The 17555-nt window shown below is 45.4% G+C and overlaps 1 protein-coding gene across 11 annotated transcripts; it reads right to left on the bottom strand.

The window, feature by feature from the left end:
• Window positions 1-186: 186 nt before the first annotated feature.
• On the bottom strand, window positions 187-17409 carry LOC108019196 (myelin transcription factor 1). 11 transcript variants are annotated; one of them, XM_070997279.1, is made up of 14 exons: window positions 15988-17409; window positions 13664-14186; window positions 12951-13579; window positions 10449-10521; window positions 10290-10330; window positions 9153-9326; window positions 7385-8951; window positions 6876-7141; window positions 6414-6642; window positions 5384-5641; window positions 5206-5318; window positions 4733-4813; window positions 2626-2972; window positions 187-1173 (listed from the first exon to the last, which is right to left on the bottom strand). In XM_070997279.1, the coding sequence occupies exons 2-14, from the start codon at window positions 14116-14118 to the stop codon at window positions 268-270; spliced, it is 5139 nt and encodes a 1712-aa protein (XP_070853380.1). In that variant the 5' UTR covers window positions 14119-14186; window positions 15988-17409; the 3' UTR covers window positions 187-267. The 11 variants fall into 11 exon arrangements, with proteins under 11 accessions (XP_070853380.1, XP_070853379.1, XP_036675753.2 ...); XM_070997278.1 differs by having other exon boundaries at window positions 12951-14186; XM_070997280.1 differs by having other exon boundaries at window positions 928-1173; window positions 2612-2972; window positions 12951-14186.
• Between the last annotated feature and the right edge of the window lie 146 nt (window positions 17410-17555).

The following is a 17555-nucleotide window of genomic DNA, read 5'->3' as shown; positions in this document are numbered from 1 at the left end:
GACTTGCTTCGTCCCGACCAACTGGCTAGGTTTCTATGCCTAATAACTAACTTTATGTATAACCTAATGGGGCATCGAGGATGCACGGGTGGGTGACCCCGACACTCTGTCCCACTTGTAACTTGTATAGTCTGCCTTGAAGTCAGGCCTATGGATAACGCCAGTTTAACCCCTTACCTCTTATTTACACTTGTTTTTTTGAGCCCTGGACGGGATGTGGCTCTAATGTTGGGGTCACCAGTGTTGGGCTTTTGATTCTCAGCGTTCTTAGATGGGTGTCGGCATCAGTTTGCCATAGTCCTGGTGCATTGTGGGCTTCACCGAGTTGTAGACGGGTCGTTCCGTATCTTCGGGCAGGGCATATACATCGGGGGGTACGCACAGCGACTGGAGTTTCGAGATATACGAGTCGAAGTGCTCGTGGGGATGCGGATGTGCATGCGGATGGGCGTGCGGATGTGCATAGCTGACGGGATGATGCACCGTGTAGGGATGATGATGTGGCGGCACTGGAGGCGGTCCTACAGCTCCGCCAGATCCCAAGCCACCGCTGTTGCCCGAGCCGACTCCCTGATGAAGACCAGCGCCAGCAGCACCACCACCCCCATACATACCAGCACCACCACCGGCAGATGGGGCACCACCCGAGGACGGGAGTGGTGGCGGCGGCAGGAGCGTGGAATAGGCCGCCGCCGAGTGCTCGCCACCCACCAACTGACCACCGGCACCACCACACACATTGTCCAGTCCATGAACCACCGAGGCCCCCGAGGAACCGGGCGTGGCCCCACCCGGCGGCGGTGGCGGTGGCGGCAGACGCACATGCTCCAGCAGTGTGATCACATTGTTCCTCAGGCTCTCATAGTAGTTATTCAGATTGGCATTGGGTGGGGCGCCCACACCATCGATGGGCTGGTTGGGATTACTCCCCGAACTGGGTGCCAAATTGCTGATCGAGTGGTTCAGATCGTTGGCGTTGGTGGCAGAGCTGTTAATGTTGTTATTCCCGTTCCCGTTCCCGCTGCCATTCGTGGTGGGTCCACTGGACACGGCTCCACTGGATGTGCCACTGGTGGAACTGACACTGGCGAATGGCGATTGACCGCTGGGCGAGGCCAAAGCCACCGAGGAACGCTGCTGTTGCTGCTGATGGCCGCTCAGTGGAGAAGCCTCCTAAAGAGACCATAAAAAAAAGGAATACACATATATGGTTAGTGGCTCCAGTGGTTAGTGTGTTGAAATCCAGACGATGGTCACGAATTGGTATTCAATTTACTCGATTGGGTGGGGTTTCCCAGGGTACATAAACCCCTGCTCATGTGCCACATATGTGTATAGGAATTCCAATAAGAACGCGCCATCACACACAGGAGTGGAGAAAAAAAAACGTGAAATGGGGTTGGGGTGAAAGTTGGAAAAAAAATAAACGGAAAAAGAGACGAATCCTGAACGAAGTCAGCACGAACACCGCAGGCAGAAAGAGACGGAGACAGGCGAGAGCGAGCGAGAGAGGGAGTGGGATTTTTCGGAGTTTTTGGGGGATTGGGGGCCTCAGGGCGCCCCCAAAAAACACAAAGGTTAATGCTGCGTCGACGTCGCTGCCGGCGCCTTTGTAGCACAGTTATTGCTGCCCCGTTGTGGACCTGTTTTATTTTCTTTACTTTCTTTTTTTTCGCCCCATTTCCCAGCTTTTAGGAGCAAATCGAATGGCGTCCTGCGATTTGTTGGCGCCTCGTTGTTGGGCTGCAACACGGCCTGCGCATGTCCAGCGCACACACACGCCGGCACACTCGCTCTTTAGGGAGTCCTGGGCGTGTGCGTGGGTGTGGGGTGTGCGAGTGTGTATGGCTTAGGGGTGTGTGCCTCCTGCCCCTGACGCCGCCGATTCTGATTCGCCGCCCGATGCAGTGGAGATGCAACGTCACCGATTGGCTGACGTCAACAGGGGGTGGAGTGAAATGCACTGCAATTCGGGTGGATTCATTACACCAAAGGAAAGTTTGATACGATAGTAGCAGCTAATTGTTTAGAGAAATTAAAAACAAATGTTATCACTAGTGGGTCTTGAACTTGGCCCCGCACTGTTGCACCCAAGTAATATTCAATCTCTATGCTTTGCTTTTTCTTTGCATGCAAATATGAGTTGTTGGGCCTGGAAAACCCAAAAGATCCCAGGAAATTTAACGTCTGCGTCGGCGGCTGATAAAACTTTTCACTCGCGCGCCCTCGTTTTCGATTCAACTTTAGCCTAAGTTTATTTCACTTTACTTAACTTTACTTTACTTTACTTTGTTTCACTTGTTGTTCATTGTTTTTTCCCCGAGTTTTAGAGACGTCCTTGAAAAGTGCCAAGACAAAACTCGCTCAGGTGACGACAGACCAAAACTCAAAAACAACAAATGCGATACTATGGGTAAAAAGAACTCCACTCAAAGTCTCGTTTGAGTCGAAAGTTTTAAGGGCGGTGGGTGCTCCTAGTAGGAGCAGGGGTCTGTGGGGTCTGTGGGGTTGGGAGGTGCAAAACTTTCAGTGTGACCATCGTCTGCAAAGTTCGTGCGCTTAGCCTAGTGGGAAATGGACTTGGTCTCATAATTTGTTGCCGTCAACGAACCTGAGCCTACATACCCGATCGCTGGTGCTCAGCTGCGACTCCATGGCATTGATATCGGACTTGAGCCTCATCATCTGGGACTCCACACGTGCATTCTCCCGCTGAAGTTCCGATATCTCGGCCTCCAGGGTGTTTAGATCATCGCTGCCATTGGCTCCCGAGGAGGTACCACCGCCAGATGGATTCTTTTCGGTACCGCTGGTGTTGCTGCCACTGCCGCCGCTGTTGTTCGTGTTATTATTGCCGCCGGTACTGCTGCCGCTGCTACTGGTGACCCCGATGCCGAGTGACCCCGTGAGACCCAGTCCCACGCCGACACTGCTCCCCACGCCGCCCATGACAATGTCCAAACCGCTGCCGCCTGTTCCAAGTGAAGAGAAGGGCAATGCAGAGGCTCGTTAGTGGTACGGATGGTACGGTCCTACGATCTATGATCAATATGCTGTTATGTCTTTTCTCTTTTTGATCTGTGCGATCGTCTGGCATTCCACGGTTCGTCAATGTGCGCGTGTGCTAGCAACTCAATTGGCACTAGTGTGAGTTGGTGTAGCGTGTGTATGGTGTATGTGAGGGTTTTTGGATAGTGTGAGGCACTTACAGTGGAGGACATATATTGTACATTAGTAATAAATCCTTAAAGTTAATCATAAACGATGCAGCGGTAAAATCTCTTACAGACTTTACGGCTGCTGCATCGTGTACAACCAACTATAGTGATTGATCACAGTAGTTAGTTGGATCACAGTGTTTAGGAATTGTTCATTGATTGGTATCAATTGAGTTATATAAGGAAAGTATCATTTGACTCAGTATATGTGTATTTGTGCATGAGTGTCATGGTATCGCTGTGTTTGTGAATGAGTGGGTATTAGTTGGTGACTTAGTGGACTTTAATCATCTTATCTTCGGGCTTACCTTGATCGACAGACTCCCTGGCAATTTTTGTATGTACATTTTTTTTGTATATTTGAATTCTCTGATTTGTGTGAGTTGTAGGTATGACAATTTGTGGTCTGTTCGCATTGCTGTCTTTCGGTTTTTTATACAGACACATAAAATTGTTTACTTTTTTTTTTGATTTTTTTTTTTTGGGTTCTGTACTGTATTTGGTTTGGTTTTTTATTCAGCAGCATTTGGATTTTTGCATTGCATTTATTTTTGGTTGCTGGTTGTGGTTTCAGTTTTCAGTTTCGATTCGGACTGTTTTGACTGCGATTCAGTGGTTTCGTTTTCTATTTACAGTAGATACTCGGCACCGATACAAAACGTTGCGTAATCTAAAAGAAAACGTCAACAAAAACGACATGAAACGAAACGAAAAGAAGAAACACAGAATTAAATTAGAATTAAAACTAGGAATTTAATTGTTTCTTTCTCTTTTGATCAGCTTCTTTGTTGCTTTTGCTTTTGCTTTGTTTCTCTTGTTCGTAGCACACACACACACACGCACACATGCCCATACAGATGCATTTGTGGGTGTGTGTGTCTTTGGATATTATCGGGTTCTTGTTATGTACCGGGTTTATCGGGAGGATTTTCAGAGGATATTTCGAGTGAGTGGTTGGTTTTCGGGGGAGTTTGGTGTTGTCGTCGGTTCGGGGATTTCGAAGGATTTCGAAACTTAACGAAAATATTTTGCTAGACTTGTTTTTGAAATTCTTTTTGTGTTGCATTTTCCGAAACCAAAACCAAAAATAAAGTTATTTCTTGTTGAATATTTGTATTTTGTTTTTCATTTCTTTTGATGCTTTCTTTTTTTTCGTTTGACTTTAGCACACGCACACAAAATTCCAACCGAAAATGTTCAAGACAAAAAAGCGAGCAACAACAGAGAAGAAGAATACGATATTTGAAATTTGTTTTTATAATTTTTTAGTTTGGATAAAGGGAAATCAAAATTAAATTTTCAGGCCAATTTGTTGTGCAATCGATTATCATTGTTCTTCTTTGTGTGTTGCTAACTTTATGACAAGGCCACTATAACCCAATCCCCTTTTCGAACTAGGAGGGATATGGTATACACTAGCCTTGGGCCCAGTTCATAACAGAAAAGTACACGCAAGAGAGAGACAGCGAGAGAAAAGGAGAGCGAGATGAAGCGTCTGAGATTGGGGCACTCACCTGTATAACCCTTGGGATAGACCATGGTGACCTCATCGAACTTGGGCTTCTTGATGCCCTGGCTGCCCACCGTGGTGCAGGCTAAGGAAGATTGTTAAGATAAGGATGGAAAAAGGTGGAAATAAAGGTTAGTTTAAATTAAAAGAACGTTTTTAAGGAAAAACATATAGGATCACTTTGATATTCGAATGGTTAATTCATAAGGCATCATTTTTCTCTCTTTAAAAAGACTTTCAAATCAAAAAAGAGACATACGAGCGACTAGTACTCTGGGTAAGAAAGAGACAGCACTGTTCGTAAATCTCAGAAGTTTAAAAAGAGAGGAAAAAGCAAGATGGCGACCGCATTAAAGTGATACTATCCTTATCTAGATAGAATCGATACAAAATTTCATCAAAATGATCATAACATCTTATCAATCTTATCTTAAGATCTGTTAAAATCCATATAGAAGTTTCCAGTTCTTAACTTACCATCGAACTTCATGGCCGTGGCAGCTGCCACAGCGGCCTTATGCTGCTCCACAGTGCCGCCGGCTTCCAGGACGCGCATCTTGTTCCGATTGGCAATCGGACAGCCCGAAGCACTGAAGAATAAACAAAGGGATATGCCATTTTGGACTAAAGCCAACCAAGACCTGGGGGTACCTACCTTCTGTGGGAGAGGAACTTGCCGGTGGAATGGCCGGAACCATCGCATCCTGGAATGGGACAGCGAAGAGGTTCCGAATCCTGACCATCGCGTGGCTTGCTCTTCGGCTTGTTGGCTCTTGGACAGCCTGAGAGGCTGCGATGTGAGGAGTAGTTGCCCGTCACGTGTCCGGAGCCATCGCATCCGGGTGTTGGGCACTTGAGCTCCTGCGAGTGCGATTGCAGATGATTGCGGTCCGAACGCGAGCAGCCCGTCAATCTGGCAAAAAGAAGAGGGGAAGGGTCGTCGGATTAGTGAATGACCCAAAACCATCAACCTGGATCTAAAAACAGGCCAACTGCTGGTCCTCAGATAAGGAAACCTCCATATGTCTTTGTGTCTGTTCGTGCGGCTAAGACTTTGGACTTGAAACTTTCGGTTTTAAAGTTTCATTTAATCATGGGATGGCTGGGGTGCTGGTTTTACGACCGCTCTGCGGCCACTTTCGGTCGTAATCATAAATATTAAAGTCTCTCGACCCTGGGCTTTAGTGTCCACCAAGGAGTCCACGAAAGACTCAAAGCTTAAGCCAAGTACTGCATTTCGTTTGACAACTATCGCATTGAATTCATAAAGACAAGGGAATTTAAGGGAAGCTGACAGTTCTAAAACTTAGGTTACAATTTAAGCTTGGTGCTTGATTTGTTAGATTTGATGTGAATATGGTAAGATTACCGACAAAATGAGTCAGTTCCAAAAGGTAGATAAATTATAATGTATTATGTAATAATGATGAAACACTAATGGCTTTACTTTAGAGGTTGCTTTTATGGTCTTTCAAGCGAAATTTTAGAAACCTCTGTAGTAGAAGTTCCAATAAAGGGCACACTATATAAGCTCCAGGTGTTGTCTTCTTATGACAGAGACGGATGGCGAGATGGAAGCGATAGCCAAAACATAGATGGATGGACAATTTTCGTCCAATTATTATATGAATCATTAACCACACTGGGAATGGGAGTATATATCAATCGACTATGGGGAAACTTACCCGTCCTTGGACTTGTCGTGCTGCGGGATGTGCTGTGGCGGTGGCATCGAGTAGCAGGTGGCCGGACTGGGCGAGTATCCGCCGGAAACGGGCGTGGGATAGCCACCGGGTCCGACGGCGGTGGCGTATGGATTACTGCATTGGTATGCAGCTGGACCGTAGCCGTGGTATCCAGCTGGCGGATAATCCGATTGGACCACCATCCCATAGCCGGGGTGCGGTGAGTATCCTGCAAAGGTAGAAGGTTTCAAATTTAACTACTTCTGAGGTGTTATCCTTAAAAAATGGCACTAAACCCTTAAAAATTGGAAACATTTTAAAAATTCCCCAAAAGTATGCAACTATATCCGCAAAACAAAAGTTTGAATACAGAAAGGACTCTTTATATTTATCACAGCATACTTTTTTGCATCATTTGTCAAATGTTTGTCAAGTTTATTTATTAAAGATTTCTTGACTTACCACTGGGATCCCGATACGTTTCGATATAATGAGAGCCGCCGCTATCCGGCGTGGACTCGCGGCTATAGGGTCGCGGACCGCTGATGTGTCCCACCAGGCCGAAGCCCAGGGGTCTTGGAGGCCCGCTGAAGTCTACCGGTTCCATTTGCGGCGACCGTGGTGGTCCACCATTGCCTGGACCCAGGGGTCCTGTCGCCCCACTCACGAAACCCTGGGCATGACCCACCACCAGGCCATCGGCGCCGTACTGCGGACTCGTAATAATGCTGCGGAGAGACAAGTCAGGTAATTAGTTACACATGGTTCACTAGGGTTTTCAAATCGTGTCTTTTAAATGTCATTTTAGGTGTCTAAAAGTATGCACTATTTCTATATGAATCCATTGCACTTCTGAGTTTAAAATACATTGTTGCATACTTTTAGACACCTAAAATGAAGTGATTTCAAGCCCACGTATATCTATTTTTCAAATGTATGTATGAGTGATTCAAGATATGTTAATGACCCACCTGTGGGGCAAACGGGTGACGCTGAGGTCCAGCGTCTGTCCCTGGGGACTGGGCACCTGGGGACTGGCTATGTTCGGACTGGCTCCTGGCTGCGGACTGCCGTTGCCCATCCGCTGGGCGGTATACTGGTTGTGCGAGGCTGGCGAATTGAAACCGTGCGGACTGCTGCTCGTCACCGAGGTGGAACCACTGAGATCCACCGCCGGCACACCGCCCACATTGGGGGCGGGCGAGCTGCTCTGCTTGCCGTGCTGCTGCTGTTGCTGCTGTTGTTGCTGCTGTTGCTGGTGGTGTTGCTGCTGTTGCTGTTGCTGCTGCTGCTGTTGTTGCTGCTGCTGATTTTGGTAGGCGGCTGCTGCAGCTGCTGCCTGAGCGGCGGCCATTTTAACCGAGAGATTAATGGCCGAAAAGCCCGGCGGCAGTGGGCCCATTGTGGGATCATAGTGATACATGGGCCGCGGATATAGGGGCTGACCCCCGTTGGCCAACTCCTCGTGCTCGGCCTTGGCCAGCATGAGTTGCTGCTCCTGCAGATACTTCTGCTGTTGAGCCTGCATCTCGTCGGTGGTTTGGGGCAGATAATGATAGGCAGCCGCTGCCGCCGAGGCGCCCGCTGCCGTCGCCGCTGTGGCCGCCGTTGACCTTTGACCGTTGCTGGGACAACAGACGCCGCTGGGATCGTACCGCTCGAAGCCCGCACCGCTGACCGCCGTCACGGCATCCACCGTAAAGGCTGGCGAGCTGAGGGAGCTCAGCGAGACGGGCGGATGTGGATGCGGATGTCCGGGGTGTGGATGCGGATGTCCTGGATGAGCTTCATAGGCGCTTCTCGCCGTGCCCGGCGATAGTTCCCCTCCGTTGGGCGCCATTAATTCACCACCAGGACCGACGGTCACATGACTCTGGGCATATCGCATTTGCTCATATTGCTGCTGTCGCTCGTCGGCTTGTTGCTGCTGTTGCTGTTGCTGCTGCTGCTGTTGCTGGTGTTCCGAGTGATAAGTGGCTGAAGGATCGGGCACATCATTGCCCTCTATGAAGGGTCCCCTCTGCTGATGCAACGTGTGTTGCTGCTGTTGTTGCTGCTGCTGTTGCTGCTGCTGCTGTTGCTGTTGCTGCTGCTGCTGTTGTTGCTGCTGCTGTTGTTGCTGTTGCTGCTGGTGGTGGCCATGAGGATTGAGATGTGGCTGATGCGGCGGACTCTGGAGACCCACAAAGCGACTCAGATGCGGTGCATGCAGGTTGTTCTCACCATTTGAGGCCGCTGTACCGCTCGCCGAACCGGAACGCGGCGCTTGGGCGGCACTCGCCGACGAGGGGGCGGTGGGAGCGGGCGTGGCCGCATCCCCCGAGAGATACGAGTGCATGGGGCTCTTATTATACTCCGATTTAATACTGGCTACAGGACTGTATTCAGATTTGATAATTGGCATCGTTGGGGCGCCACTCAGAGATTTCGTGCTGTTGTTGTTGATGCAGTTGCTGTTGTTATTGTTCAGATAGTGATTGGAGGCCAGCTTCAGTTTGTCCAGCGGATGCAGTTCCTTCTCATGTTTATCCAAATCGGCTAGAAGGGGCGAGAAAGAGCAGAGCAAGACATGGAGCGATAGAACAGAGAAAAGGGCGTTATAGAGATGGGATTAGACCATATCGGAAGAAAGTAAAAGTGAGTTTCAAATGGGGGGGGGGAGGTTTTTTCTTTCACACGCAATCTGAGAACAGTTTGATCTTAATAGCTCGAGTGGCCGGAGTGGCTAGAGTGGTTCACCTGCTGTTGATGCTAGTGGTGCTGCTCCCGGACGGCGGCTGGTTCCGCCGGAGCGCCTTACGGCCCGCGGACAGCCGGAGAGGCTGCGGTGCACGCTGCGATGCGGCTGCACGTGGCCACGACCGTTGCACCCGGGCGTGGGGCATTTCAGGATCTGCTCGTGCAAAGCCAGCACTGCAAGTGCATTGGGAGTTATCAATTTCACAGGATCATCGAGATCACGACTACAACAACAAGGCATTCCACAGACAGGGACAGAGAAGGAGACAGACAGATAGAGAGAAATAGAGAGAGAGAGAGCCAGAAAGAGATCCTCTATCAGGTCGAATCATAAACACTCTCGATTCAGAGAAAGATCTCGTAGAACCAGTCCACCTCAGTAGCTAATGCTACACTACATGCAATTTTACAACAGAACTCAGTTCTCTATCACTGTAGTCTAAGTCTAGATCCTTCTAAGATCATGCAAAGATGAAAGGCGACAGATAGAAGTAGAGACTTTTATTATTTTCAACAGATACTACTTAACCCATACCATTTTTTTATAAATATAATATAAAGAAAAAAGCTAATCAATATATAACTTATGGAGATTTCTTACACAATGTGAAAGAAAACTGAAAAAATTAATATATTGAAACTTAAAATATAGGGTTTAAATATATTAGAAAATCTGGAAGATTATAATAAAATCCGATTATATGTCTTTTCCATTTGGGGTTATACATATGTGAAGGAACAAAACAAGTAATAATTTAATAAAGCATTATTCTACAAAACATGTATGTAAAAGAAGTATAAGTTTTAGTTAACTGAATGTTAATCTAAAAGGAAGAGCTAGGAAAAGAATTAGAACTAACGAAGATTCTAAAATATATTTGAAGGTATAGATTTAAGACAGAAGTTGAAAATAATCTGAAAGTTAGACCGCTCAGACACATCGAACATTCACACTCAAGACTTCGCTAAGAGATACAAAGGCGGAGACAGGGAGAAAAGAACAGGAGACAGATTGACAGTTAGAGAGACAAAGACAGAGTCGGAGAAAGAGTGACAGACAGAGATAGAGCGACTACAAGGCATACACGGGCATGCGAAACGGAAGTATTTCTTTTTTGTATTCTTGGGGAAACTTACATTCTGTGGTGACTTTATCGCGCTTCGGACAACCTGACAAACTGTCAAGTTCCCAAAATTTGCCAGATCGAAACATACATGTAGAGAGGAAGAAAGACAGTTTTTTTTTGTTTCGTATGAGAGACTGACACACTTCAAGCAATCTTTATAGATGGGTACCTGCGATGGTGCGAATACAATCCGGTGACATGTCCTTGGCCCATACAATGTGGCGTGGGGCATTTGGCGCCATCTACAATTAACCAATTAACAGTAAAAACTTAAATTCAACGAAGAAGAGCGAAGTTATATGCCAGAATGAGACGGGTGGAATGAGTACGTGGGTGAATATTTTCTAATTAATTATATGGCAGGCGACAGCGAGAGACAAGTTGACGTAGAACCCCCCGGAAAAAAGAGAACCTTAAAAAACAGCAATGCGATAGAGAAAACAGCAGCAGTAGCATCATCATCAACAGCAGCAGGCAACACGAATTCTTTTACCCTAAATAATTAATTAAAATTTGATGGAAAACAGCTTTGCATTATTTACTTTAAAAAGCTCACGCACACATGACAGTCAGCCGAAGGGGAATTCGGGAAGGGGTTTCGAGACAGCTTCAAAAATCAAACCCAACCAAACCAGACCAGACCCAAAAAACTTGGTCGCTTTCTAAGCGCAACTCCTCGAAGATAAAATGCCAAGCCCCCTGTTATTCTGATATTCTGATGTATGTTGTGCGTGATATGAGGGGGGTTGGTTAATGAAATATTTTTCGAAATATTTTACTCCTGTTTTTGTCTATTACGTGGCCGGGCGAAATGTCAAACTGCAGCTGCCGTGGAAGCAAGTAAAGGTAAAAGGACCGACTCTCGTCTCTAATTAGAATTTAATTAAAACAAAGCCAAGGGGCTGGGGTCTAAGTGTTTGTGCATTAGAAAATTCCCCGAGTGTGTGTGTGGTAAAACCAAAAAAAATAAAAATAAAGTACAGAGGGAAAACTAAAGATTGAGAGCAGTCTAGAAACCAGACACACACACAAAAACACACAACTTCTAAAGGGTTAAGCCTAATAAGCCACATTAGCAAAGAGGCTAAAACAATAACAATAAGGCCTGCCGCACGCTAATGACTTATTACGTATACGCAGCGAGTTTTAGAGTCTAAGGCTTCCGTCAACTATTTAAAAAGTCATTCAAATTATATGAATACCAAGGACATACACACGCAGGATGAAGCTGGAGCTCCTCTGATGCGGGCTAAGCATATTAATGCCAAAACATAATGACAAAATAAATATGCAAAAGTGGTTTTTGAAGGAAAACGTGCTCATAATGCTTTATATCTAATCATGCCACACCCACTTACCCCGCCCACCCCTTTTCATCGTCATCGTCATAACGTCTGTTGAAATTGTGGAAATTGTACTGCGAAATTAGTAGATGGCAAAGCTCAAGGCTCAGGCACTCAACCAAAAGATGTCTGTCCATGTGCCTCCGAGTTGTGTGTGGCATAAAGGGTTTACAAGCCATTAGTTGTTGTGCGCTTGAAGCCCCAACTCCAGCCTCCAATTCCAACCAAAAATACAAACCCCTCCCATCCCATCCTCAGCGATCCCATTTTCATAACGACAAAATCGCTTAATGTCTTTTTGGCTGCTGAATGAGCTGCAAAAAGGGTTTTATTTTTAGATATGTGGGGTTAAGGAGCAGGGGTTCTGTGCAAATAATAATAATAATAGCAACAAAAGCCAGCGGTATAATAATCGTCATAATGTTGGCAAATTGAGTGTCTCTCTCTGTTTTTTGTTTTGTATTTCGGGAAAATGATCACACACATATCAGACATCAGAAGAATCATTTACTCACATACAATCTCTCTCTTTCTGTCTCTGTCTCTCTTAAATGGGGGGAAGTGGTTAGTCGGTTGGTTTTGGGGGGCGGTGGGGACAGGGGACTTTGTTCAGATTTTGCCAATTGAAGTGGTAAACTCAATGCAACAAGAAGTCTCGCACATCAGCCGATCGTTCAGTCGAACCGAAAACGGAAACCCAAACGAACCACATCGAATCGCAGGTTAACTAGCTGCTCAACACTGCGCTAGACTGTACTGCATCCATTAATTGGCCCACAAGTGATTTAAGAACATTTCGTTTACATTGCTGTTTACAGAACTGTTTATAATAATGACATAATAATGTTTACAGAACTTTTCTAAACTTTTATGGTAGTTTTGGTTGCAGAATAACAATGCCGCTTACAACACTGTTTTTCGGCGGATCACAGTGCAGTTTATAACACGGCTTACAGAAATATATTTTATAATACTTTTAATAGCAATTCACAGTGCTGCCTACAACACTGATCAAAGCATATACAATACTATTTATATTTGAATTATTGTGCTATTTACAACACTGCTTTAAGCCCTGTTCACACATCACATTAAAACTCAGTTCTGTTTACAGCAGTGTTTCTTCGTTTTCCAGCTTGATCACAGCACTTGTATGGCCAAGTCACTTCACAGTACAGTTTCACGGGATTAGAAGTCCGATTCTTTCCATCGATTCACAGCAGAGTCACAGCGAAGCACAACCAACTCTTCATAGTCAACAACCGGGGGAAATCACTCAATTTCTCTTTGGATTTTTTTTGTATGGCTTACTATTTTGGACCACTTACCGCGATTCTGGCTACCCGGCGAATAACTGGGCGCCGGTGTCGAAGGAGTCGAAGGTCCGGCCGCTGGTAGCGCTGCCACTGGACTGCCCGCCGCTGTCGTTGGGGGCGTGGCCACGAGCGGTACGCCCACAACGCCCTCACGCGATGCAATATCCTGCATCACAGATGCCGCCCGACTTCCAATGCCCGCCGGCTGGAGTATGGTGTACTGTTTGCCATCGGCCATGGGTTCCTTTGGACGCGGCTTCTCGCCCAGTTGGCTGGCAATATCGAAGGCGGTACTGAGATGTTGCTGTTGCTGCTGCTGGTGTTGCTGTTGCTGTTGACTGGCGGCGGCGGCAGCGGCATAACCATAATAGGCCAATCCCGCTGCTGATTCCGCTGCAGCGGCCGCATTATAGGCACTATAATGGGCATGAGCCGCGGCCACATAATTCCGTTTGATAATGTCAATCGGTGGCTTGAAGGCCGATGCCGCCTGGGCATAGACCCCTTGACCGGAGGCCGATGATGAGGTGTCCTCCAGCTCCGCATCGGCATCGGCATCCAAATCCGCATCCTGGTCCTTGATCTTGCCACGTCCGTCCAAACCACTGGCATTCAGGCGCGCCTGGTCGTTCTCCTTTTGTCTGTGGAAACGTGAGAAGAGCGTGGGATTTGGATTTGTTGAGCTGGCTTGGATGGCATGGCAAGGATTGCTGATGGCCTCATACTTTTGCTTCTCCTCGAAGAGGTTCTGGAAGGGCGGTGGATTCTCGTCCTGTTCCTGTAGCCGATACAGATTGCCGCGGGAGTCGGGCCAACTGCCGGAGAGGCTTTTCAGTGCGGCCTGCGTTTCCCGGATGAGGGTCTCATCGTCCTGGTCCGCATCCGTGTTGCCTTTGGCCAAGGGAGCGGGCAAGGATGGGCAGGTGGGACTGTCCGGACTGTCGGCAATGTGACCGCCCTGTTTGCGTTTCTTCTGTGGCAAGTTGTTGTTATTGTTATTATTATTATTGTTATTTGTATTATTATTATTGTTGTTATTGATGTTCAGATTGGAGTCCTCGTCGCGACTGCAACGCTTGCGCCGCTTGATGGAGGTCTCGTGATCATTGCCATTGGTGTGGTTGCCATTGCTTTCGGACAGGGGCGTGTCCTTTGTGAGGGGCCGCTTGGAAAGCGCCATTTTCCCGGTGGCTATGCAGCTTTTCCAACACTCCCAGCTCTTGCGGCTTTTCCGGCTCTTCAGCTCCGCTGATCAGATGAAAATTCAAACGAAATTTAAGCTAATGTTTGTTGGGAGCGGAGTTGTTTATGTGGATATTCAACCTTTGCAACATCATCATTATCGTTTGGGAGCTTCTCCAGCTAAAATCCAAGCTAATTAGCCTCTGTTATCGCGTTTGCCCTCCAGACTAAACAAAATCGAAACCCAGCTACCTTATAGTATATACAAAAGAATGTTATCGGAAGTTTGTCTTGGAACCGAACTGAAGGTACCTAAACAAACAAGATTTTTGCAAAGAAATTCTTTGGAACTTTAGCAAATCGAAACCAATACCGTGTGACCATTTAACACAGCTTCATAATTTTTTAAGTTGTAAAACGGTTGCCCAATTCTCATCGAGATATCAAGAAGCTTGTTTCAGGATATATAAAGTTTATAATGAAAACTAATTCAAAATGGTCAAGTACAAATGTCTTACTATCTAAAAAAAAAAGTATTCAATATGATTTAGATTATTTTTTTAATTTAGAAACATAAAACCAACTTATTAACCAACTATGCCATGATTTTCCGAAAGAATATATCACTAAAGTAAATGCTAAATTTTACTAAGGAAATTTTTTGAAGTTAATGTTTATGTATTTCATCAATCTGAAAGATTGTTTCAGAATAATAAACTTCTTTTTTTATGGATTGATTGCTTGTGCTTAGTTTAATGGTGTCATAAACCATAAACTATGATATTAAGAGGTTGTAAAAAATATTGGTTTGACACCTAAAATAATTCTTAGCCTTAATTGGGGGTATTTCATGCGCGGATCCACGGGGGGATAAAGGGGATAGATCCCCCACTCGTGTTAAAAGGTATACGTTATTCAAAATTTTTAGATTTCTACTCAACAAATTTTTGTTCTATCCCCCCACAACAAAATTCTGGATCCGCCACTGGGGCATTTCTACGCATATTTATAAAAACAAGATCCTACACTAAGACGATTGTACAACCATAGAAACCCCCGCTGCACTTCTTCATTATTCTAAATCACCTTAATATATTGAAAAAAGATTGCCCTGAGTCAATGGATAAATATGAGCTTGAACCACCTAAATGTGTGGGATAAAAAAGATTCACGATTTCAGTAAGCTCAATATTCAATTTTGTTTTTCAAATTCTCAATGTGATTATTCTTGTTGCATTGAATTTCTTTTACTTGTATTCTATTGTTTTTTGTTTTCCATTTTTTTGTTTTTACTCATTTGCTTGATTTTCTCGTTCTTGTTGGTTTTTCTAAATACATATGTTTTTTATTTTTAAATTTTTGCCTTCACAGGGGCTGGGGGCGGGTCTGGGTGAGGATCAGCATGGTATATAGTATATACAATATATATGTATTCATATATAAAGACTGTCAGTTTTCAGTTCGATACAAAAAATTGCAAGATCTATTGGGGATATTACAAGATTCAAATACTTATATGTGAACTTTACCTATTTGGTGAATTCTGTTTCTGTTTCGATTTTGGTTTTCGATTTTGTTGTCTTAGCGATTTGGATTTGTATTTGGATTTAGTTTTCGATTTGTTGTTATTTAAACACTCTGCACTTTTTTGTGAGCCATTCTTTCAAGGCCTCTGTTTGTTTTTTGTTTATTTAGCTGATAATGATGCGGCTGCTGGCTGATTATGCTGATGTTGCGATTTATTAATCCACACAAACACTCCGGATTAATTTGGGATTTTATATCACCAATACAAAAAAAAGAAGCCAAACTAAAACTGGGTAAACAGTTACGAAAAAAAAAACAAACAAACAAACACTCAACTCACTTTTTGTCAACGCGACGGCGGTGATATCGTCGAATGTTTAGAGTTTCCGTTAAACTTAAGCCGGCTAACGGGGCGTATACTCGATTTCAAATAGACCACGCACTTTTCAGTATTTGTTTATTATATTTCTGGGTTTCAGCTTGCATTGCATTGCACTGGGTTTACTTTTTGTTTTGTTTTTGTTTTTTTTTTAGAGAGAGGGGGTTTTTTGCGCGGCGGCGAAGTTTTTCTTTTAGTTTGTGGGCGCTGCGAACAAAAACTTTTGCACTTTTATGCCGCACTCTGGAAAAAGTTTGTGTCCGTCTTCAGAAAGTTTTTTTTTTTTTTTTGGGATCTCCGGGCCTGACCATGGAATTGTACCCACTCTATATGGCAGCTGCAATAAAAGTCTGGCGTCGCAGCGAGGCGGCGGTGAAGTCCGGACGTCCAAAACCCGACTGCTCGATGCGTTTGGGGTAATAAAATTTTACATCGTCGCCGTTTCAGTCGCCGTTTTTCAGTCGCTGTCGACGTCGACGCACGTTTTCCGAACCCCACACAGCCAACGGGGAACAACAACAACCAACAGTAGAACCTTCGGCTTTTCCTATACCCCCAATATATACACAAATACAATATTGAAGGGGAGTTTTCGGGGAGTTGTGTTGTTGTGTGTTCCTTTCTAGCCTGTTCCGTTTTGTACCGATTTTCCAGGCGGAACGTGCGTCTCTACCTGTTCTAAGTTCGCTGCCAACTGACAGTTTTCCAAAGTTGTCGAACTTTCGAACGCACTGAAAATTGCAGTCGACGTCGCAGTCGCCGTCGTTGCCGTTTTTCGGAGTAAAAGCCGAAGTGAAATTATGGTATTCCCAACCCCCAAACGGGGTGTACGTATTACAGTATAACAGTCAGGGAGTCGGCGCACTGAAGGTCGCCATCCGCTCGTCGACACCCCGCTTTCTCCGAAAAATAAAACAACGTCCAGGACAACACGGGGCGGCTTTTTCGGAGGCCATATCCTTCGCGGAGCAGCGACGTCGGCAGCAGCCCACAAATGACTTTATCCCGTCGACGACGAGTCAAGTGCAGGGATTTCCTCCGCAACAGTCAGGCAGTCCGTCGCCCAACGAAGATCGCTAGAAAGATTCGGATCCAGATGCCGAAATTCACCAGCAGACCGATATCCACATCCAAATCCAAATACAAATCCAAATCCAGATCCAGAGCTGGGAAACCAATTAGCACACCTGACGCATTTCCCAGCCGGTGATTCAGGTCGCAACCGCTCGCCGATCGAATGCAGAATCGAAAATCATCAATCATCATTCATCAATCATCGCTGCAAGACGGAATCCACAGCTGGCTGTTTGAGTGCGCGAATGTGTTTTTTTTTGCAGTTCAGTGATTAAGATTCTTCAAAGTCAACAAATAAGACTAATTAATAGATGAGGAAGTTTGAGGGATTTTAAAATTATTTATCTTTGCTATTATTTGAGATCATTTCTTTTTTTCAAGAATTTGATTTGAACATATATGTTTTACCTTAAAATTAATTTTCAAAGACTTGAGTAACTTTAAATAAGTTTTAA

This window comes from Drosophila suzukii, chromosome X (genome assembly GCF_043229965.1).
Source record: "Drosophila suzukii chromosome X, CBGP_Dsuzu_IsoJpt1.0, whole genome shotgun sequence".
In the NCBI taxonomy this organism is placed as follows: domain Eukaryota; kingdom Metazoa; phylum Arthropoda; class Insecta; order Diptera; family Drosophilidae; genus Drosophila; species Drosophila suzukii.
The sequence above is the reverse complement of the archived record's forward strand: the minus strand, read 5'-3'. Positions and strand labels throughout refer to the sequence as shown.